This window comes from Lacerta agilis, chromosome 5, assembly GCF_009819535.1.
Source record: "Lacerta agilis isolate rLacAgi1 chromosome 5, rLacAgi1.pri, whole genome shotgun sequence".
In the NCBI taxonomy this organism is placed as follows: Eukaryota; Metazoa; Chordata; class Lepidosauria; order Squamata; family Lacertidae; genus Lacerta; species Lacerta agilis.
In genome coordinates this window covers 56,269,730-56,294,776 of record NC_046316.1, presented here as the reverse complement: position 1 = coordinate 56,294,776, position 25,047 = coordinate 56,269,730, and the positions used below count along the sequence as shown (strand labels likewise).

Sequence of the window (25,047 nt, the reverse complement as noted above, 5' to 3'; positions counted from 1 at the left end):
CATATGCTGTTGTGTCATCCAGTTAACAAGGTCTATTGATTGTATGAGTTTTGAATGGTTGATGAATCAAATCGGAATGAAGCACAATTTCTTTGTATTCAGATGCTGTCTATACAATCATTTACCACATTAGAAGAGGCACTTCCTCCTGTGTGAAAGAGGGAGAATGCCTCTTCTAAGATCATGACTGTCATTTGCAATTTGATAGACATACTTATATTTAAAAAATTAACATCCAGGTGGGAGGCAGAAGGTACAATCCTGATCACCTCATTGGGCCCTGTTTGAACCAGATGTACATATTCAGTTGATCAAAAGGTTTTTGAGTGATCAGTCTAACTAAACAGCTATCAGTACAATCAGAAGTAAGCCCTACTGAGTTCAGTGACAGGTAGGTAGCCATGTTGGTCTGCCATAGTCAAAACAAAATAAAAAATAAAAAAATTCCTTCCAGTAGCACCTTAGCTACTGCAAGGAATTTATTTTTTATTTTTATTTTTTTAGTTCAATGATACTTACTCCCAAATAGGAGTACAGTGGTACCCAGCTAGACGAATGCCTCGCTAGACGAAAGGCATTCGCTAGCGGAAGGCTGACTCGCAAGACGAATTTTCCTATGGGCTTGCCTCGCAAGATGAAATTTTTTCGCGATTTTTTTTTCCAAACCGCTCTTCCCCCGTTGGTGCTTCGCAATACGAAATTTTCGCTAGACGACAGCACTCGCAGAACGAATTAATTTCGTCTTGCGAGGCACCACTGTATAGGGTTGCAGCCTAAATATTGCATTTGTTGTTATGATGAAAACATGGTTTTCTCTCATCTGTTCATTCTTCTTTTAAAAAAGGCCCATTTTAAACATACAGCGGGATCAAGTTGTATTTTTTCCCATGGAGGAGAGCACAGGAGAGGAGTTGTATGTTTAAATGCTCCCCACTTGCCCCAACAACACTTTTTCTTGCATGTAAAAAAGTAGTATCAGCCTAGTCTTCTTTCAGGTTTATTTTTCTGTGTACTGGGGAGTTAATTTCACCTTTGGATGAAGAGCTGTGTACAAATAATTCAAACCTGCAACCCCCTTCCAGCAGTATGAAGTAGTTTGCTCTAGGAAAAGCATTAGCACTTCTGCTGCATATACACAAATTGGGTCAGAGACAGTTTACTCGTGATTTGCAGGAGCTTTCCTTGGTTAAGGGTCCTGCATGTGCCATTGCTGCCATTCAAGAACAAAAGAAATAACCTGGCAGGCTGTGGTGAGAAGAGGATATCTGTGCCTTGGAGGGACCTTATCATACTGCTGCCCAAACTCATGGGATTTTTCACAAGTGGATATTCCACCTAGCAGTGGCAGCTGTCATCCTTGATCGCACATACCCTGCAGGAACTTCTCTACCAGCTGCTGTGTTCTTTCCTCAAAAATACTGTTAACATTTGTTTAAAAAGTTAGTAGGTTTCATCTACATCCCTGATAATCAGAAGCTATAACAGGGCTAAAAGGTACGAAAAATCTGTGACCTAAACTACCTCTGGTTGGGAGAGAGCCCATACTGTTGACGGATAATGGCAGTGCACATCCTGCTATTTCCAGGGAGGTAGTGGAAGTTCTAAATCAGTGCCTGGAGTCAGCTCTGTTTCTTCAGTGAACAAAGTGAAGCTTAATCTAGGTACTGTTGGTCAGTGATTCTCGAAACCTAGGTGCAGCTATGGCTATACTCCTAAAAAATCAACCATACAGCTTGGGGTACTCCTAGATCTAGTAGCCTTGCTCCTGGGTGGAATCTACACACATATTTAAAAAAAACACCATGAAAATGCTTCTTAAAAAAAGTATTGAAAAATACATTGAATTTGGCATAGCACATTTGTATATTGCACTTTACAACACATTTAAAACATTTTATTTGCAGCTGTACAGCTGAGTCCCTGGATACAGATGTAGTGGAACGAACTAGCAGTGCCTTTTACCAGCTGCTGTGCCCTTTCCTGAGCCTCAGTGATTCACGTGATGGTCACTTCCAGGTTGAATTCTATGAGGCTGCCCAGAGGGCAGCAACATGAGAATGGACCTTTTCTGCAGTGGCTTCCCATTTGTGGAATGCTCTCCCTGGGGAGGTTCACCCAGCACCTTCATCACATATCTTTAGGCACCAGGCAAAACATTTCTCTATAACCAAGAGACTTTGGCTGATTGAACATTCTATAGCCTTTTAAATGTTTTGTGAGAGAGGGGGTTATTGGTTTTTGTTCTTGTTTTATTCTGTATTCTATGTTCATATTTGTATTTTTATGTTGTGAACCGTCCTGTTATTTGGATGAATAAATAATAATAATAATAATCTCAATAATTACCTCCATCCATATGAGATGTCCAGGCTCTGAGGTCATGTGTAGAGTTCCTGTTCTGTCCCCTCACTTCCCATTTTCTAACATAAAGGGGGCAGCTGGGTCTTTTCTGCGTCCTGGAAAAAGAAGCTTGCCTGTCTCCTTAGCGAGCAATGAAGTCTTTTCTTTCCCAGCAGGCTTTTAGGAATGTGGTTTTCTGAATTTGCTTTTCATCTGCTATGGATCTTAGAAACGTATGCTTTTTATCAGGCGGATACGTTGTTAATGTTTTATTGTCTTAGATGTATTTCTTTGCCTAATTATTTAGAAAGGCAAGGTACACCTTTTGGAAATGAACGATAAATAGAACACCCTCCTAAAAAGGATGGAATATTGGCAAAAAAATTCATTTTGTAATAAAGGACAGCAGAAAATATGTTTTATCAGAAGAGGGAGACAAATTTGATACCTTATCTGAGTCGCAAACAACACTTTACACACACACACACACACACACACACACACATCTAGAGATATATATATATAGATATATATATATATATATATATATATATCACTAGGGAGTCATTACAGTCAGATATGATTTTGGAGTGCCTGTTAGAGAAGCAAGGAATGTTACTTACTTTCCTTTGATGCCATAATGTACAATGTTATTACTGTTTATCACATTGCTGTCACAGAATTACTAATAAGACCTATTCCAAGCTGCCCGCTTTTCAAGGCTAGACTCTAAGTTTTAGTGAGACACACAGACTTTCTTAAGGCAAGGAAAACAAGGAATTGGCAAAAAGGTGATCATTATCAATTCCTCCCGCCTCAAACTCTAGACCTTGAAGGTGTGCAAGTCCAGCAACTACCGGTATTATCTAAAAGGCACACAAGACAGGTGAGTGCATGGATAGAAATTGTGTGGGAGCACCACACATGGTACTTTGAGTTCCCTCATGGAAGAAAGGCAGGATATAAATGCAACCATAAGCAACTCACTTCTGACAATGTTCATGCTGCTACATACCTCTGTTGAAGTGTAAAGTCTCAGCAATTAGTAATTTGGTTATTGCCTACTGAGGGGTAATTGAGGCACGTTTCCATTCATGTGTATTTGAATACAGTTTGGCTTTATTTTGAGGAACAGTTATAACAGTTCTTTTTATAAGAAGCCAGAATTTATTCACTTTTTAAATGTCAAGCACCAACATTAGAAATTTACAATATGCCACGAATAAATGCATGAGGAATCTTATTGACAAAACAGCCTCAGAACCCTTTTTCTTATAGCTCTCCCAGGATACAGTGTATAGAAAGCATTGGGTATTTGTCAGGGCTGATTTGCATGGTCAAAAATTGGGCTCTCCCCAGAACCAATGTTTCTCATTGTACACTTGCCAGCCACCTGGGTTTGTAATGAATTCTGATCCAGTTATGATCCTGATCCAGTTATGAAGGTATGTGTATGTAAGCAGAGGCTTCTTTTTACACACTACTTGCTGGATCAGGAACAATGGAGGTTAACTGGATTCACATCTGCATTCTACATTTGTGGACAACTAATGCCAGAACTAGTGGCACAACTAGAATTGGTTTGGGGGTGAATGACACACATTCAATCAAGGCAAAGAGCTTGATTATAAAATAAATAAATATGAAAATAAATAAATATGAACTGGCCCTCAGTATTTTATTTCTGGCTATGGCAAAACAAAAGTTGTGTTTGTTTCTTTATTAACACTGCAGACTGCTGCAGCATACAACATTTATTTATATTTAAAATGTATACACTGCCTTTCCAAATATGTTGCTCAAAGCAGTAAGCAAAGAAGAATGGAAATTGTAGCAGAAGCTGGAGCTAAGAAAACCAAGCTGAGGCCTTTCTCTTTTTTTTGATTTCGTCATGAAAGCAAACTCCCCCCCCCCCAAAAAAAACCACTACTCTCTAAAGTTATACAATGTTCATATAGAAAATTAGGCTTTTGGGCCAGACAAGTAAAACAGATTTTTGGTTGGGTCTGTTTTTCCCAACTTTACATTAAACTAAGAAAACAATACGCTTAAGAAATGCTACATGCTCTTGTGTTGTTTGGTTTGCCTTAAGTGCAGAATGGGACTGCCTGTTCAGATGAATAGAGTCTATGCAAAAACCATTCTGAGAACTAACTAGCTGTCAGGCTTACATCTCTGAGTGTAACCCTGGCTTGCTTCCATTTGCCAAAAATCACAAAGTATTTCCAAAATGAGTTTTCTTTGTTAAAAAAGAAGGTGTCTAGCACAACAACAGAGTAATTACACAGACTCATGTAACCAGTAGGAACGGAGAACACTGCACAGAACACGACACACACATAACTTAGAAGGAATGGCTCTTGATAATGGATTCAGTTCTTTGAGGGTAGAATTAGCATTCAACTCCAAGGAGAAGAGAACAGTTTCATTATCAAATATTGGATCACGTGAGATGAATACACCTGAAAGTTCTTGCTCTGGAACTTCAATGCCAGTAAGGGGTTTGTTGAGTTTCTGGAGGGCTGGATTTCTACTCAAGGCTTGGGAAGCAAGCCACACTTGTGAATTTTCCATTGGACAATGTCACAGGATTTATTTGAACTTCTGTGTTTCATGAAGAATCAGTTGCCTTTGACAATATCAGCCTGACTGCTTTTCCCTTGCCTCCCCTCACTCTCACTTTCAATCCATCAGTGTCTGAATTTCCAGATGGAACAAGACTGGTAAATAAAAATATATCATTTCCAAGTTGATTATCGAGTTGGCTTTTCTCCATTTTAAGAGGCCTGGATCAGCTCTCCCACAACACCTCAATATTTCAGTTAGAAACAAAAGGGACAAAGGCAGTTTCTTGTCCAAAGATCCCACCGACATTTTTTTTTACATGTTTCTCTACACATAAGCACTCTGAAGTCATTAAGAAAATGGGATAAAATCCAGTAAAGACATACATTCCACAGGGCGGTCGCTGAATGTAAACATAGATTCCTGATGTACTCTAATGATCCACCATTAATCAATTACAGCTAATTGGGCATTACTCACATCCCAGCACACATATTCTCAAAGCCCCGATGGTCTCAATTAGAGAGCAATAGTTGCTCTAATGGATTGGGCTTTTCTCACAGCAGCTGCAGTCATGTAGTCGTTTTCTTGTATAATAGTTCATCAAATAAGTGCCACTTAACAAGCCAATAGAGTGCATAGATAGAGTCTGCTGAGCACGTCAAAGTCCATTCAGCTAAGAGGCGGAGTGTGTCTGTTTGCAGCATCATTGTGATTACGGCCAGAGGTGGCCGGCAGCGACTCAGTTAACCAAGCTGGCCGCATTACTTCTTCCCTTTCCAAGATGTGATGCTGCTCTGGCTGGCAAGGCACAGGCAACGGGAACAGGGAGAGCAAGGGATACAGTGTGCTGATGAATAATCACAGGAGACATGCTAAGACACACGGCTACGACAGAAGACAAGGCGAACCTGAATCAGACAATGACGAGCTGACCTGCTGATCCGCAGCCCAATCCTGGAAGCCCCCAGCCACTCTTTGCCACGCAACAACAATCCTGCTTCTCAGTAAACTGCCAGGAGAAACATGAGCACAACATTAATGATGATGAGAAAGAGCAGAATGACAAAGACCACCACGCGCTGCGTTTCCGGATTCATGTTGCACCGGAGGAATGTGTGAAGCGCACTCCATTTGTGCCTGCTCTGGTTCGACCCCTTCGCCATGTCTGGGATTGGCCTCAAGCCTCTCGAAAAACAGCGTCTTAGCAGGTTAGCAGCAGCGCTGTTTCCGGAAGAAAGCGTGAGGGAAGGCAGGGGAGGGGGCTACAAACAATAGAGGCATTTCTGCAGCTGTCAGGAGGCAAAACCTGATCAATTCGGCACAGCCATTATTATGATCGGCTTCCGAGCATAATACACGCACATGCAAGTACATCCTCTTCCCCCAAGCAATCCTCCTTATCTGGTTTTTGTTTTTTGTTTTATCTCAGCAAAGCACCAGCTTCCCACTTCATCTTCAGCAAAGTAACTGCCTCCATAAGCATTGTGAAGCTCCTATAGGAAGAGGGCTGCGTGTGCTTGAGCCCAGAGATCTCAGCGGTGATATTGGCTTTCTAAAGAGCTAGTCAGCTATTTGCTAAGCGCTGTAGCTAGGATACATGCAAGCCCTAGCAACGGGGAAGAGCGGGGAGGGCAGCAAGGAAAATGTGGGTCTTTCAAGGAGGGTTACAGAAGCGGAGGCAAAAAAAACCCAAAGGCAGCTGTGTTGGTCCATAAAGGGGGCGAGAGGGGAACCCTCCAAAATGCACAGCTCTGAAGTATCTTTATTAAGATCAGCCAAAATGTTGCCAAATAGGGTGCAAGCTTTTGAGTTCTCCAGAATTCTTTATCAAGCTAGGCACTGCCCAAGCAGGGGTTTGGGAAGAGGAGGGGGGACATGGGTAAAAAAATCCAGTTAGCTGTTGAAGCCTGAATGTTTGCATTCAGACTCAGTCTGCAGATGGAGACTTTAACTGAATTAGTCTCTACTAGATATCAGATGATATATACGATTGTGAGATGAAGAGGCAATAGCCCAATTTTGAAAACAATTTTGATGCTGTTAATCAAATGTGGAATTCATTTAAAAAAATACAGCTATGAGCTGAGTAGGCAAAAATAAATTGACAAAATTAGTAAGATTAATGCAGGTGCTTCTTCAGATATTGCGTAACGGCAATAGCAGTAGACATAAAAGGAAATACAAATTGTAAGTGTAGATAACTTAATTCTTCAGCAATGGAAAAAAGGAAAAACCTGGCCAGCCTTGGGTAGTGAAAAAGCAAAGGCAGCCACTTGGATCCAGAAAAAAGCCTCCATGATTGTTACAAAATAAAAAGCAAGCTTTCCGGGGGTCCAGATCTCTTAATGAGGCAGGAAGTTATACAAAGGAGAGTTGCCCCAGAAGGGAAGAACAAAAAAGAGAGAGCAAAAATAGGCTGGTATGTAGCCAAAAGATTTTCATTTAGACCCAATTTCAAGATGGAATTTGCATATTGTCTCTTTAAATAGACACATCATTTTCAGCAAACTATTCTAAAACTGATTTTCAATCATCATGTAAAATATATAAAAAACATCTATGTTCTGTATACTCTGAATGAAAAGATTCCTATGATCGGAAATAGGAATTGTCCTCGTTCAGATCTATTATTTGTTTGTTTGTTTGTTTGTTTAATTTATATACTGCCCTTCATCCAAAGTTCTCAGGTGCTTTCAAAATTTTTCAAATCTAGAGATTCACTATTATTTTTAGCAAATAATTCACACAGCTACTCAGAAAAATGTGGGAGGACAGATGCACTCTTCCCCCAAACACACCACACTAATAGCAACCTGGTCATCTGAACCATCTATCACAAGCATGTATGGCAGGAAGCAAAACCACAGTTTGTGCACGATTCAATTATGCAGATAACCCATTGTCTTAAGTTATAATGTTATACATTACTTGGTAACTTCTGATTTAATAGCAGTGTATATGCTTTAAATGCAGTAAATAAAAAGAATAATACTGTAATACAGAAACAGGTGGGGGAGGCAGGTGGACACCCAACACACAATGGTTCCTTAATCTACACTGAGATGCTTTTCAAATGTTAGTACTTGAGAGACCAGTTCTGTTCCTGAACAATTAGTCCGGCCTGATTGCCCTCTTCTCTCCCTTAATTTACTTTTTGTCCATAAATCTTTGAAAGTTCTCACCAAAGTTATCTATATTTGTGAATTGACACAAAAGAGTGGATTTGGAAGACAGAGAGCCAACACAAGCATCCTGTTTGACTTGAGTTCCTGGTCAGATTGTGGGAGAGAATACATATTCCACATTTTATTTTTTTTTTATTTTTTTATAAGAATTTATTGACGTTTTTACTTATAACAACATACAACCTTAACCACACCTACATTTATACACATACAAAACAAATACAATTACACATCTATTACAAAAATTGCCATGATTTTTCTTCTTAATTAGACATCTCAGAAAAAAAAATTTCTTTTTCCAATCTTGACAGTTGACTTCCCCTGCCTTTTCACCTTCGAGTTTATATCCATAATCTACTTTTTAACCTCTTCATTTAAAAAATTAAACTTAATTATATATATAAAGTAAAACATTCATCTTAATCTTCATCTTAATCTTAATCGTCTTAATCTATAAACTTAAACCACTTAAATTGACTTTATTTATACTACATCCTCATCAATCCTCACAAATCGTCCTCATCAAATCTATCTCTTCTATCCTTTGAACTGCTGCTAATAACATAAAAACTTGAAATATCTCTTTTCATGTTCAAACAAATAATAAAACAAACTATTGTTGACAGTGTTCACCCTCCAATTTCAAAATACCATAACAGATTGCTTTAGATTTTACTTAATACTTCACCCCACACCCCCTCTGTCCATTCTTCTTCTCCTGATGGCATCAGCACTGAACTTCCATGCAACTTCCCTCTCCCAACGTCCACAGATCCAGGCACAGTCCAAAGCTCTCCTTGCCACGAGCTCCGAGGTATCCAACTCTCCCTCTCTCAGCTTCTCCGGTTCTTTGTAGCATTCCTTTTCTTCTTGTAAATACCTTAATTCTCTGTCCCTGGCCCCCGAGCTCACACCTCGGGGACTGGATATAGCAAATCTTGACATCGCCTTGGGACTGCCACCCCCAACAAGCGAATTTCTTCTCCGAAGTAGCTCATTCATTTCTTCCCATCTTTCCATCCATCCTCTCAGCTCTTTGACAAGATTTTCTTCCAAAGTGTCAAAAGTTTTGTTAGCCTCCTCTGTGGGCAGTTGGTTCCATTTCAGACCCCCACACAAGACTTTAACTTTTCTGTAAATTAGTTCCACCTTCAAGGCAGTGAGCCTTTGTTCATCTGTTAGTCCAGAGTTCAATACCAGTTCAAGGACGAAACCCAGCATACTGGCAGAGGAGGAGGAAGTGGGTATCATATTTCTTCCCCTGTCTCTTTGTTCGTCCACATTTTATTTTTAAGACTGTGTACGAAAGACTCCAAGCCACTTCGGAGACAGGCGCTGGACCACAGTCTGATTGAGGGAGGTTTCCATTTGGAATTAAACAAACAAACAAAAAAACAAACTACCATATCTGATTTAGGGACTTAGCACAAACATGTAGGCAGGCAGGCTTAGTATGCAAACTTCCACCACCGCCCCAACTTAGATTGTTATCTTCCTTGTGTCTAGGAAAGGCTGAATGTTATGAAAACAAAAGTATTACCAGTTTTTCGTAGAGAGATCAACAATTCAACAAAAGACTCATGAAACCATCTTAAGCTGGCAACATGCTCAGGATGTGAAGTTTGACTTTTTGCACTGTGCAGTCATATTCCTTGAAAGCTTTATGGTGGTACGGCAAACACAGAATCAATGGCACTGCCACTTTATCAGGAAAGAAAAAAGTCAAAGCGTACCCATTGGCGGAGGAACAGGGGGGCAGAGGGAGCGAACCGCCCCTAGTACCATCGGGGAGGGTGGGTACCATTGCAGCCACACACACACCCCCGGACATGTGCCACGCATCCCCCCCCACCGTGCCAGGTGCCACGCTCCCGCAGGCGGCACAACACGCCCCCGGGATGCACACCAGCCACGCCCCCGCCTGCTCTCCACCCCCGATGCCGGAGAATGCAGCTTCACCACTGACTGTACCAGTTCAACCAACATTCCTGTAAGTTCATAATGCTGTAGCCTTTTTCCGTTGTTGTTCTGCACAAAAAGAAAGCATCTATTCAGAATGCAGTTTCGCAGCAGCAGCAGCAGGTTCTTCCCCAAAACGATGTGTCTTTAATTCAATATCTAATTGAAAGAAACATGTCAAAATGCCACCTTTCTGCATGCATTCTTTGTACATGGAACAGTGTCTGAAAGGAGCTTGTATAACACCTGTAGCCTTGTGAAACGTTGCCCATAAGCCGGAATAGTAGAGTTTTCAGCAGGCATTTAAAGTATGAAACAGATGGTGCCTGCTGCATCGCTATTGGCAGAGTATTCCACAGGATTGTGCTCATGATACTAAAGGCTCCATTTCTTGTTGATGTCAGATGAGCCTCGCCAACTCAGTGGAGAACAAACAACACTCCTGCAGAAGATCACAGTGATGAAGCTGGGATATAAGGGTTTGGGCTATTCCTAAAGTAACCTGCACCAAAGTTATTCACGGTGCTGTAAATTAACACAATGACTAGAAACTGGCTCTGAGGTAGCTGAGCACTCTTTGCAAATGACTAGATAAGGAGTTTTTAACAGCAGTGTCACATGTGGTCAGCCACGTGTCCCCATCAGCAGTCTGGCTGCCGAATTCTGCACCAGCTGGAGATTCCAAACCAGGCCCAAGGGCAGACTCACATAAAGCGCATTGCAGCAATCCAGACTTGAGGTTACCAAAGCAGCGCTTAGGACATTCCTGTCCCAGAATGGTCAAATATAGAAAATCAGACAAAGCTGGTAAAAGGCACTCCTACCAAGTTGAACTACAAGACATATGGCTAGCGGTCGCATTTACAAAGACCACCACACGGAAGGAGGTTTTATTGCTTGATTAATCTACAAAAAGACGTTGCTTGATATCTCATCACTTGAACTTCACCTATGTGAAATGGTGTGAAGGTGATATGAGGCAGTATGTAAGCTCTGCCTGGGGTGTTGGGCTGGTGACAGCCATTTCATGCGTGCACGTCATCAAGATTTTATTTCATGCTAATTTTATGTTTGCATTGTTTTTTGGTGAACTGAGTGTACTCCATGTTTAGCTCTCTCCTTTTTGTTGAAAATTGAATTAGAATACGGTACTTTCAGTACATACACAGATGTTCAACATACTCATGTGAACGCACGCTTTTATTTGCAGATATTTTAATTCCAGGAGGAAGTCCTCTGGAAATTGTCTCATTACATATGTAGGAAATGTATGTATATGTATATAGAGTGAATGTGGTACAGCAATTAAAGCATCAGGCTTGAACCAAGGAGAATGAGATTCAACTCCTTATTCAGCCATTAAGTTCACCAGGTGACCCTGGGTCGATCTCTCTCTCAGTATAAACTTCCTTACAAGATTGTTGTGACAATAAAATGGAGCGGGATGAATAACCTTATATACCACACTGAGTTGCTTGGGTGAAGGGTGTGATGGAAATTTGAATAATGGTGAAAACTATGGGCTCCATGAGCAGAACAGACTTTCAAACACACAATGGAGTTTTCTCTCCCTCTCCTGTATGCTCCAGGCATCCCCACCCCAAATAAAATCAGTTTCAGAGGTTTGAGGGATGTTCCTGAGCAGATTTGGGGAGCATGTAGGGGACAGATGGAAACAGAAGTGCTGCTGCACCAGAAGAACTATGCATGTGGAGCATTGGGCACAATAATAATTAATTTTCAAGTTGTCCCTAGTTGATTTTGATGCTTGTTTTATAGATTTCATATTTCTTATGTAACCTGTTTTGGACAATGAACTGATATTAAAAATCAAATGCAACAGTTACCCACCACCAAAAGTCTGACAGAACAATGGTGACAGGCCCTTGCTGGGGACAACATTCCATAATGATAGAAGCAAATGCCTTGTCTCTCATGATCACCTGCCAAGTTTGTGTCAGCGGGGCTGTTGTAGCCTTAGGGTGTGTGTGTATAGTCATTACCAGCTGGTAGATGAGATGCATTGCTATTTATATTATAGTATTTTTTTCCTAAATTTGCATCCATATGTACAAATGAGAATACAGTATGCAAACTGGCACCATGTTCTATCCTAATTTTCAGTGATGGCTTTCCTTTTTGTGTGTGTGTGATGGGAAGTGGCCATTCTCTTTGTCTCTAGTGGACTTCAGTGGAAAGCTGGGTGGGGAAGGAGGTGAAAGAAAAGGGGGAGATTTAGGGAAGACTGAAAGGGAAAAAGAAACAGAAATAAACACAAGTTGAATTAAAAAATAAGGTTGTTTGCATCCAGGCCTTGCCAGCTTTGTCCTTTTCAGGAACAGGATACAAAAAGGGCCTCACATGATGATCAGGGCACACAGGAAGAAACACATGGGACTTTAAGGCAATCCTGTCCCATAAAGTTTATAAATACCAGCACCTTAAACTGGCCCTGAAGAGAATAGATAGTCACTGCAAATGTTATTGGGATTCTGTGCTCTATCTCACCAGCACGTGGCTGCTATATTTTGGACTACAGCATTCTAAACACTTTGCAGTGTTAGGCTTACATAGAGAACACTTCAATATGAGGTGGAAATTCTCAAGGAATGAATTACTGTGCCCAGGTCAGTCTTACCAAGAAAAATACAAGATTCATAAGGACATGTGTCTATGTTAAAAATCAAGGACGAGTAAGATTATCCACAGTGAGATCTTTAACAATACTGAATAACTTAAGCAAGCATCTGAGCAAAAGGGGCCTTACCACAGACTTTACCAACCTGGTACCATTCAGATATTTTGGACTATTGGTTGGGCCAGTAGCCCAAAACGTCTGTAGGGCACCAGGTTGGCAAAGACTGCCTCCATGCATAATCAACTGTGTGCAGCTTTCATGAACTGAATTGTGCCCTAAATCACCACACGCTTTTGTGCCAGATTATTTGCCATCTTTATCGTGGCTTTGCTCTATAGTGCGTGAGCCTGTAAAGATCTGTGCAATCTATTAGCTGGGATAAGCAAAACAGCCTGCTCTCCAGTGAATGCAGTTCAGTGTTATACTGGGTTATGCCAAGTGGCTTTATCTGGGTATGAAAAATTAATAACACTAATAAATCTGCTTGCACAGATCAAGGAGAGAGAGAAAAGATGAAAAGCCTAACAGTAACGTTAGAATTTACTTCACTGTGAAGGCAAAGTGTGGGAGTTGGTTTGGCAGTGCCACAAAACAAACACACAATAGCCTCCTCTTTTACCCTCACAATCCAGGATAAACCGAGATAACTAAACATAACAGACATACAATGCTTGGCCATCACATACATATTCATTTTTTCTGTTCTTCTATGATCTCTGGTCTAATCAGGCATGCGGGTTTTCATTGTACTTCACCCTGTACTAGGGTAGCTATGTGAAAAAATAGGACAGAGCTTCTGCATCTTACATACAGGTAGTTGTGAATGAAATTCCCTCTACTACATCAAAACACTTTCCTATTCTGCATCTAAATTTAAAAATTGTCCAGTAGCACCTCAGAGACCAACTAAGTTTGTTCTGGGTATAAGTTTTCGTGTGGCATAAGCTTCAGATGTGAAGAAGTGTGCATGCACATGAAAGCTTATAGCCAGAACAAACTTAGTTGGTCTCTAAGGTGCTACTGGGCAATTTTTTTATTTACAGTAGTTGACGACGTCAGACCAACACGGCTACCTACCTGAATCTATTCTGAATCTGGTCACCCGCCACCTCAGCCCCAAGCCCAGGGTGTCAGCAAAATCCAACCAGACCCTTCCAACCAGATTCTGAAAATCAGTAGGTTGCCACCACTCCTGACTGTCAGACCTTACTGAACACTCCTGCAGATTCAGATAGACAAAAGCTAAAAGTCCAATTGAATTCAGTCAGCCTAATTTCCCAGTAAACAGGCTGCAATGCTCATTTTGCTTTTAAAACCTAGTCTGGATTCCCATCTTTCTGAGGTGGTAAAGTTCACACACAGTGACTTGCCATCTCATTTTTCACATGGCAAGTCATTTGTGTGAAAACAGCCTCTATGTGTGTGGGGGGGGGGGGGGAGGGATGAAGCACTACCTTGTCTGAAAAAATGCTTAAAAACATGACAGTGTGTTAGGAAAGCCACTGTGTATGAATCGGCAGCTAAACTTCTCCTTGTCACAGACGTACTGAGTGAGACACTTTTTTCCCAAGAGCATGATATCAAAATACTGTAAACTTTTATTATTTTTAATATTGAAGGCACAGTTAAAAGTTCAACCTCACCTGCAATCTTAAGAACATAGGAAGAGTGTGCTGGATCAGGCCAATGGTTTGACTTCACTCCCCAGAGATGCCTTCCACTGTCTCTTGAGACAGACGCCAACCTCTAATGGGGAGTGTTGTTGAGTTCAGGCCCTCCTTTCGGGCTTCCCACAGGCATCTGGTTGGCAATGTGACAAGCAAACACTGGACTAGATTGGTCTTTGGGCTGATCCAGCAGGCCTCTTTTTAAGCTGTTACCGGTATATGGCAAGCTAGTGGCAGCTCGTGTGGAAACTGTAGAGCCCAGCCCATTTCGAAGCCCTTACAAATATCACTCAGCCTTTGCCAGAGCAGGAGTGCAGCTATTTCACTCTGGGCAGCTGGATCCACGCCGTCCCCCCCTCAAAAGTCCATGCTGTGAGGCATCTAAAGAGAGAGAGAGTGGCAATTACATGCCATTTGAAGTGATTTTAGGGGGATTTGAGGTGAAGCCCGCCTTTTCTGGATTGCCTTTATTGGTAGGCTGATCAGTGAAAACATTCACAGATTTAGTTTCGGGAATGTGGTGTGTAAGGGGGGGGGGGTGGAGAAACAGGAATGGAATGGCAAGAGACCTTTCAGGTGTATCTCAGCAGGAGCCGAGGTATAAAATGCACTATGGGAGATTACACAGCTCATGTAGGAGTGGAATTGTATGGACTTTTAAGAGCTGAAAAAGAAATAAAAAAGAAATAACAACAAAGGTTTGGGAGAGAATTACTTGAACAAGTTCTGAAGGGAAGAAATACATAATGTACTTAGGAGCTTTGGGTTTCCAGCACTGCCTGAGGAAACATTTTAGTGATTTTTAAAAACTTAATTTTATTTGATGGATTAGTAGAATGTATTCAGTTTAAACTTATACCTCTGGGTACAGGGCAGTATATAAATTCAATAAATAATAATAATCTTATTATTACCAAAGCAGAACTAAAAAAATAAAAAGTGTAAGATGCTGCACAGCAAATGTGCCGTAGTTCTTCAATCTCACAATATAAATTACGTGGTGCAGTGTGCAACTCATACAACCTCCTTGTAATATACTTTCCATTAAAGCTGTGAGAGGGTGGGCAGGATTTCCCTCAAGAAGAGGGCAAAAATATATTTTGAACCCTACAGGAAAATCTGAAAGGGAGGGAGAGGTATGGTGGATGGGTAAAGGGGAAAAAAAACCAAACAAACACTGTGACAGGTCTCTCCTGCACATGCTAAGGGTGTTGTTAGCACCGGAGTGAACAACAGAGACAGTATGAATAAAGTATGGAGTCACAAGGTCAGGGCTGTGGTTCACCAACCAGATGACCTGCCAGAGGCACTAGAAATGGTGTGTGTCTATTATTGTTATTATTATTTTATGGTTTTAATACTGTGAACCATCTTGATCCTCTGAGAAATGAAGGGTGTATGTATATTAATCTGTAAAAATGCCTGACAAGGAAAAATCAACAGGTCCACATTAATTCAAATTGTACTTAATCAAACACGGTTAAAACGTTTTGCCACAATGTCTCCTCATGTAAAACAACAAATCTCATTCTATTCTTATTATATTCATGCAAGATTGGAGTAACAGGATTTTTTTTGCTATTTGCATTTTTTTTAAAAAAAAATTACAATATGAAAGAAAGTTGTCCAATGATTACATAATCTACAGTTCCTTTCCAAATAAATAAATAAGCAAGCAAGCTTACAAATTCACTAAGGCTGCAATTCTGAGCCCTCAACTCCAGTGTTGATGGCTGGGTGGTTAGGATGCAGTGCAGGCTCCCCTCTCTGCTGACTTCTACCAGAAAAGTAATGGTTTAAATCTCCACTCAGCCATAACTCTGATTGGGTGACTTGGTGCTGTCTCTATCTCTTAACCTAACCTAGCTCATAGGGTGACTGAGAGGACAAAATGAGGATAATGAGTCAAAGGCATTTATTTGAGCTCTTTGAAAGAATAGCAAAATATAAATGAAATAAATCAACAAAGGGCTACAGTTAAACAATTGGGATGTATATTTATAATATCATTAGTATAAAATAGCCAGATGAAAACAGCCATATTGTGCTGATATCATGTCACTTTGCAAGAACTGTCAATTCACACATCTAGTTTCAGACCTGTCACAAGTACATTTGCACCAAAAAGTGGTGGTGGAAGAGGAGAACTTTCATAAGGAATTACTTGCATCTTCATTTAAGTAGTGGCAGTCTAGCTAGCCTGTATTTAAGATGAAGTCCAAAGGCATATCTAGCTCTGAAACCTGGAAGTCTAGGCAAAGAAGAAACAATGTTACATGCCAAATGATCAGAGGTGGCTAACTTGGTGCCTTCATCAGTCCCTGCCAGCACAGCCAATTTGGGACAATGGGAGTTAGAATCCAACCTCATTGGCTATCTCTGAACTCCAAAGTACTTGATAAGAACCCATTGACTAACAACCACAAGAGCCTCCCCCCCTGCCCCTGCCACAAACCAGCAGCCATTCCTCTTGCTACATTTTTCTAAAGTGTTCCCTAAGAGAAGTGTCAGTTATAAGCCTGTCAGTTATCACCCCTGCAGAGGTTATTTGATCAGTCATCGGTATAGAGTTAAGTGTTGATGCTAAGCATTCTGCAATATCTTTTGAATAACTCTGCAAGTGCCTGCTGGTGAACTGCCATATAAACAGCAGCTGCAGAATTATCTATCACCTTCCTTGCGGACACAAAAATCACAACTCTCTCTTTCCCTTTCCGTCTAATGTCATGCACTCTGAGCACAATTGCCAAGACAAAGTCAATGTTATTTCTCAGTTGACCTTGCAAATTCAGGGCAGATGAATTATCCCCAAATGCACAAAGAATCAGAGAATCACAGCTGTCACTCATAAGGTCCCTGGCCACTCCAACTATTTCTGGCACTTTGTTTTATTTGAGGCTAGAGCATGGCAGATGAGCCCCCCCCCCGCCCTCAAAAATATGATGTACATAACTCAAGTTTTGAATGTGCAACTAGTTTGTGTCCATATGACAGGAATGGCAGCTGATCTTCTTGGGCCTTTGTCAGATCAGACCTCACATTCAGTCTTCATACAGACCACAAAATTTTAACCACATATCTGAAGGCAGAGTTTGGTCTTGCTGTGGGTTTCTGATTACTGTGGTACCTTTAAGTCCTTTAGTCTAGCATAAAAGCCACATCATTCTCAATTATTCTTGCAAAGAATGGAGGTCTGAAACCATGGGGATAACAACACCAACACTAGCAAATTATATAATGATGAAGATTCATACTCTACAATCTACTACAATTTGCAGAGCTTACAACGAATCATTCACTACAAAATAAAGGAAATAACAACATACTACTGAGGCTTCATTTTCATGTCCCTTACCAAACACTGGCATTTAATTATTACCCAAGCCTTTGTGGCAGATTTTTGATAGCTATTGCAGCCTTGCACAGCAAAAGAGCTGAATCTAAAAGGATTATGGGATCCCCAATAAAACAGCCCTTCAGGTTCCTTTCTTTGATACATGGCAACAGCATGTTACAAATTTATTTATTTTTACCAGCCTCTCTGTCAAAACTCACTTGTGTTAGTTGCAACTGGCCTAAAAGGAAAAAAAGAACTAACTTTTGGAAAGCCTTCCCATCTAAAAGAAAGGGCATAGTGACACCTCCTCTTCTTCTGCTGCTTTACCCCAAGGAAAACCGCTCTTTAGCACTCAATTAGAGCTAATGGCAATTTGGGGTTTCTCTGAATTGATGTTTGCTCCGATTTAGCACTAAAGAGCTGGAAAGGAGCAGGGTGAGGGGGAAACCACTTAGACCTGCACCTAGAAAATGCAGGTCAAGCAGAAACCCATTTGTACCTGTGCTTTCTAGGCATGGGACAAGCAAAAGTGTGGGTGAGCCCCAATTCACCAGAGGTGACTCAGGTGTGTGGGTATTTACAAGCCAGCATTGCAACACACCAGCCTGGTTCCACACAGACAATGAGACTGCTGGTTCTACAAGATCCCTAAACTTATCTGAGCTGTGTATTGGTTTTTGAGGCACTTCCTTCTGTTCCTATTTGCACTCAGATCCCATTGCTTCAGACTCTGTTTTAACCTCACTTTGGGATCTGTGGGGCCATAATGCTATCCATACCCTTTTGTGATTACTGTGGCTCAGGGATTTGAGCCATGTCTCTTCACTGTTTAGAGCCCAGTGTAATGTACTGAATATAGGCATGTCAGACTAGTCCATACAGGAAACAAGGCTGGCTCTGGAAGACATTAAGCCTGCCTGTATTGGCTTACAAGGTATTGTTCTGGAATCCTGCATTGCAGGGGGTGGCCAGATGACCTTCACGGTCCATTTCAACTGTACAATTCTATGATTCCATGCACTTCTGCCTCACTTTAACTCTGGGACCCTTTGCTTTTGAGGGGTCTAAAGCACATCCCTCTGAAACCCTACCCTGGGACCCTGTGAACTTCAGTCTGGCTCCTCTCAGGCAATCTCCAGTCTAGCTTCCTTTTATTCTGTATCTATTGCCGAGATAACAGTGGGTTTTGGTTTCCATTTGGTTTCCATTTTCTACATCTTGGTCAACACTAGGGATGGCCATAGGCATGCTGTTTCAGTTGTGTATCAGAGTGAACCATGTTTTATATACTTTGCTCAGTCAGGGAAAACAGGGTATTTTTCTAAATATCAGCAAAATATCCCCTGTATAGAAACAATACTTGTTTAAATTCTTTCATTAACCTAAATACACATAAAAACACAGCAGTTAAATTTCTAATGGGAATTATCTGTGAGCTATATATTTTACAAATGGAGTAGAAAAATGTGGTTACATACCAGAGAGCTTTATTCATAATCTGGAATGTGCCAGCATACAATTTGCTAATAAACATTTATAAGTCTTATGTAAAATACAAAACTTTTTATCTCTGCTTTCATTCCTACATGATATTCTAAGCTGGGGAAAGACTACTAAAGCGGAGCAGATTATGCTACAGTTCAAGCATTCCTACCCTCCAATGAAAATTTTCATTAATTTATAGAATGAATGTATCACTATTTTCTAATATAGGATATTCATGAGTGAGTGGGCTTAGAAACACAGTTGGATGGCAACATTCTGATCTTAATGCACCAGATAACAAAACTCCTTAAGGCAATCAACATCAGTATTTCAATACATACACAACCACCGTTCTTCCTTAAACATACTATTTCTTTCGTCATTAGTATTTTGAATGAGGAAGGGAAGGAAATACAAATGGGAAAACATATATTTCAAAGTGTACATAAACTATCTTCACTGAATAAAAAAACCATATTTAATTCTTGATCCTAGATGGTGACTTGAAAGCATTTTTAATAATAAATGGAACACTTTTTCAGGTGGAGAAATCACCAAGCAAAGTCTGCAGTTCTACAGGACATCATCATAATCACTATGTATCCAGGCCAAATATTTTCTGGAAGGTGCATTCAAAGTTGCTTCCGAAAGAAAGACAGAGAGGTCCTCTCAATAAATATAAGAGGGCCTCTCTTCCTGATCAAATAGTGGAAGCACAGCCAAGTCCCATGCCATCCAATGAGTGCAAAGGAAGTTGGTCTGAGTTGAACGACCTATCTGTGCACTTATAGATGCATGTAAACAAAGATCACAGTAGCACAACACTTCTGAAATTTTGTTTAACCATTCTGTTGATATGAGCACTAGCTCACCTATAGCATTAAGATAACAAGAAGTCTTGTGCAGAACTTCAGCATATATGCTGCTTGTCCCAACAAAGCGAAACATAAGAGCTGAAGAATCAGTTTTAAACACAGCAATAAAATCACACACAACAATGGCCTTGCTAGATCAGCAGTGCATCAGGCAGAGCTCTAATTGAACAATATGGAACATACGAGCTGTTCGGTTCAGATATATTAGTAGACTGTAGAACTCTGTTGCCTACTTTTCTACTCAAAGTAATTTTAATTAATTAAAAAGTCACAGATCATACAAATTATTCTAAAATTCAATTATATGTAATAAAAATCACCCAAAATACCCAACATCAACTTAATGTTTAGGGTAATAAAATAATATCACTGAACTAACAAATGCTCACAATTAATTGGCAATTAACCTAACGGCTTTCCAAAATATGAAAAAGTAAAAGGAAACAACCTGGTGTGCTCTAATGGTGGATTCTGGAACATAGTGATTCTGTCTTAAGCTAACTGGCCTGATTAAGCTTATTGATGCATCCTCCACCTTAAAATTTGCAAACAGATTTTTAAGCATCATATGTCTACCATATGCTCTTTCAAAGGAAGTTGACTTTGCAAGTCTGCCTACTAAAATTCATGTACATGAGGGAGTTAACAGATAAATGAACCACTAGAGAATGCATCTGCAAAGAGAGTCCTGCCTGGTCAATCATAATAGTTTCACTGTTGCTGTTATTGTTGTTTAAAAATGATAGCTCTGTCTTATTCTCTTTAGAAACCCATAGTTGCAGTACCTCATTAATAGCAAGCTGTTCTCCTCCTCCACCTGGGTGGCCATAACGATGGCTAGAACTTCGGAAATCTTCATACAAGTCTTCTTCACTTCCCACATCATCACTGGTTTTCTCCAGTGATCCATCAGCAATGACTAAAATAATAAAAAAATAAAAAAATCAGGAATGTTGGCCAAATACAGAATGGAAGGAAGCACAGAAGGTTAGTGTTTTCAAAACAAGGTTAAATGTAAATTTTCAGGCTATAAACAGATGAGGTCTAACAGAAAAGAGAAATAGACAGAACCTATTGGAGTTTATGAAGCTCAGTAATAGCCCTGCCTTATCTTGGAATGATACAGCTCACCTGTGGCTATAAATTTCCCTGCTTTCTTTGGTTCTGGTCTCAGTGGTCCCTAGCAAAGCCCATGGTTTGCATACAGAACCTCTCAAATTCAGCTCCTGGCATCTCCAAACATGGTTTGGAAAGACCTGTTTGAAATCCTGAAGAATTACTGCTAGTAAGTCCAAGCAATACTGGATTAGCTGGACCAGCAATACTGACTTGGTATAAGACACATTTCTATGTTCCCTTAAGCGCTTAAAGGAAACAGGCTGCTGACAGGGTGGTCAACAGCTCCTGTTTACAACCCTTCACCTAGGCCTGGAACATCTGTCTGTTTTGATTGCTCTGCTTCGACTCTCACCAAAACCTGCCTGGTCTTCTTTGCCTGTTGCCTCTATGTTTGCCCTTGGCTCCTACTCACTGCAATCTTCCTATGTGCTGGGTGTATATATATTCTTATTTTTTTAGCTATTTGATTTCTTACCCATGCTTCACCATGAGGTGAAATACAATATTAAAGTCAGTTAAAACAAATTACAGTCATTTATAGATGATATTGCTTGTAAGTGAATGCAATAGCTCTCCACTAATGAACAGAGCATTTTCTGTTGGCAGACTTTGTCTGCACCGCAAACCACCATTTTGTGACTTTGGCTGGTAGATTCCAGTGCTCCAAGAGACAGAAGTAGATCGTCTATGCATGAAGTCTGCCTACCCATGAACTAGGTCAAAATCTTAGGGGGGAAATGCAGCAAACAAACCATTTGAGTTAAGCTTTTGAGAATATAAATGATGGGAACAGGGAGGGGCAGAATGCCTCTTTAAACTAAAGTATTTCCTTCTAGGGTGTTTGTTCCCTTTTCCTCAGCACGACACTTTATTGTTTCATCAAATGTTTCACTACACTTTTCCTTTACATGCCGCCTCTGCCTGTTCCATTACTGAACTCTATAATTTTCAGCTTGAAGACAAATCTCTCCCAACATCTTTAAAGCTTTCTGGGTTTTTGTTTTGTTTTGCTCCTTCTCCCTGTCCCCTCCCCCAATTGATATATGATTTGCACTTAGATGAAAAAGTTGTGGTCTGCGTTAAAATGTGCTCTGCTAATACCCCTTGTAACCTATAATCTGTGTCCTTGCCAAGCACACATTTGTTTGCCTAGCTTAACTCATGTTCAGGGATCAGCAGCATGAGTTTTCCAGGGCAGTCTTGCAAAATGTTATTTCACCCTGTAATAGCTGCTCAAGCTTAGCAAAAGAAAGCAGCAGTGGCAGGTTTCTGCCAACTGTTCCTCTGCTTGCGGCAACACCAAAGATGCAGCTCAAATGCCACAATGAAAATAAGTAAAAGAGAAGGATTTTCATTGCATTTATACAAATTAGAGCATCCAAAATGTCAAAGGCCCAAGACAGAAACATTTTTAAAATGTAAGAAGAAAAGCTGCTGAATTATTTTTGAATTCCCAGAAATACTAACCTTATGCCCCTGATATTTAAGTCATGGATCTAGAGAGCTGATGCTGGGAAAGACTTTTAACCCATTACATTACAAGATCAATCCTAAAGTTAATGGCAAATCTTCCATTTATTTCAGTAGATTGGGATCACTACTGGATTTCATCCACTAATCTTGCTAATGTAAACAAGACTTCACCTGCAATGAAAGGGAGGTGAGTCAAGACTGGCTCTTGATCTTGCCAGTTGACCTTTTTTAAACCCCTCTGATTCATCCTTTGAACATGTATATACATGAGGGGAAAAGGCTGAGCTCAATCACTAATATCCAGGGATACCTGATTGCGTAAACAAACAGGTCCTGACACACATCATGCCAGACCCTCATTTCTGCCTTCAGTCAGAGGCAATCACATCAGTGCACATAGATCTATTAAAACAGGCATTCTTTCTCTAAAATAGTTCCAGGGCTTGTTGAATGTCAGAGGCTAAAGGGAACTATAGAAGCCAGGTATTGTGGTAGACATAGCAGTGCCCATACTGACACTAGCTTGACCTTAATTTAAGCATATATTCCTAGCTGAGAGTGGAGTTCCTTGCATAGCTTCTGTTCTCCTCTTTGTGGTTAAAAATAATTAAAATGAATCTACTTTTCTTTTACACCAATTAGATAGAATACACTTATAAGCTGCAGCCACACTCCAAAATACAGAAAGTCTTCTTACTGGTGTAGGGTCCAGGTTTTGAGGGGTCCCTAAGAAAGATTATCTTTGTGTCCCCACTCTGAAGACCATTGCCTCCACACTGCTGCATGCTACTTCTGCTCATTCACTTGCCCTCTTTCTCTGGGCCCAATCCACAACAGGGACGTTTTCGAAGGTTTAACGTTTTATTATGTTTTTATTCATGTTAGAAGCCACCCAGAGTGGCTGGGGCAACCCAGTCAGGCAGGGCAGAGGAGGAGGAGGAGGAGGAGGAGGAGGAGGAGGAGGAGGGACTGACTATGCCGTTATAGCTATTACAATAATGATTGTAAATAGTACTACTGTGGTGCGCATATGGCTGGTCAAGCAATGAATCACTTGAATGAGTTTTATGGTGTCTGTGAGTGTTTCATCTCAAAGAGTAACTTCAATTGCTGACCACTGCTTCCAGAAACACTGCTAAATGGACGAAAGCTTCTAATGAGGTGCCTACACACGAATCTTCTCATGCAGCGAAAGTGTGATGGACTGTGACCTTTTAGTTGTTATTATTTCCAGAGGAAGAGCGCAAGGGAAGTAGAAGATGCTGGTCTGTCTCCTTACTCTTTTCCCAGGTTGTGTGTTAGATTGGGCGAGTGAACAGGCAGTGACAGGAGGAGGAGAAACAGAATAGTCAAGCGGCTCCAGAGATTGGCAGTGGACACACAACTGCTGGAGAGTTGGTCTTGGCAGGTGCCAACAATACCACCCCTAGCCCAGTACCAACTTTGCTTCCTTATGTAGCTGACTTTTTTGTGAGCCTGACAAACATACTGTGAAGAGGATCTCACCTTTGCCCCATAAAATATTCACATTACCCAAATATGCCTATTCACCATACCTCAAGTTCTTAGAGCATTGAAGGATCAAAACTGGATAGAGAACACAAAATGCAATACACAACATTTTTGCTCAGATATGTAGAGCTACATAGAATTTCAAAATGTGTAAACATTTCTTCCTACACACACATAGCAATGTATTCAATGTTACCCTTATACTCAGAGAAGATCCACTGAAATTGATGGCCATGACTAAGTTAGGTCCATTATTTCAATGGGCCTACTCTGAACAAAATTTAGTTGGATACAGCCCATAGTCTGCCCAGTGAAACATGTCACTCTCAATTATTCTTGGTTTGAGAGCCAGGTAAAAAAGGTAAAAGCCCTCTGCCAATGTTTTTATCATAGCTGACCAGAGATGTTCTAGTCTGGAGCTGAAATCTTTTTAAAGCTCTCTTATAAGTTTCTTCTTTTTCTTTCCAGTTCTCTCCCACCTCTGCTGTTCTTTGGCAGTAGTGTATACCGCCACAGTCCATTAATGGGTAGGCTTAATTGTCATGATCAAGCTGTCTGGGTGGTAACCATAACAGTCTGTTCCCAAATATCCACTCAGAGCCTAAATATAGGCATCTTTTATCTTTCTACTTCTATTTTGCATCACACCATGTAAGCTGTTACAAACGGTATTGTTCTTGACAACTGTACAGCTGTAAAATTTTCAGCTATATTAGGAATAGACATGTTTCGGTGGGTCATTAGCTTGTAGGAGCCTCTGAAAACTGCTCTTGTGAGATCTGATCTTAACAACAGCCCATGATGTAAATATTTCATATTTCAAGCATTCCTAGTGTACAAGCATTTGAACAATCATATTTAAAATGTTTACAAAAAAATTAAGCCTCTA

The 25,047-nt window shown here is 40.5% G+C and overlaps 1 protein-coding gene across 1 annotated transcript in view; it reads right to left on the bottom strand.

Moving 5' to 3' along the window:
* The window catches only part of ARHGEF4 (Rho guanine nucleotide exchange factor 4), a 154,405-nt gene that overhangs the window by 26,530 nt on the left and 102,828 nt on the right, over positions 1-25,047 (bottom strand). The window contains 1 exon segment of the mRNA XM_033149955.1: positions 20,840-20,973. Coding sequence (XP_033005846.1) covers positions 20,840-20,973 — 134 coding nt within the window.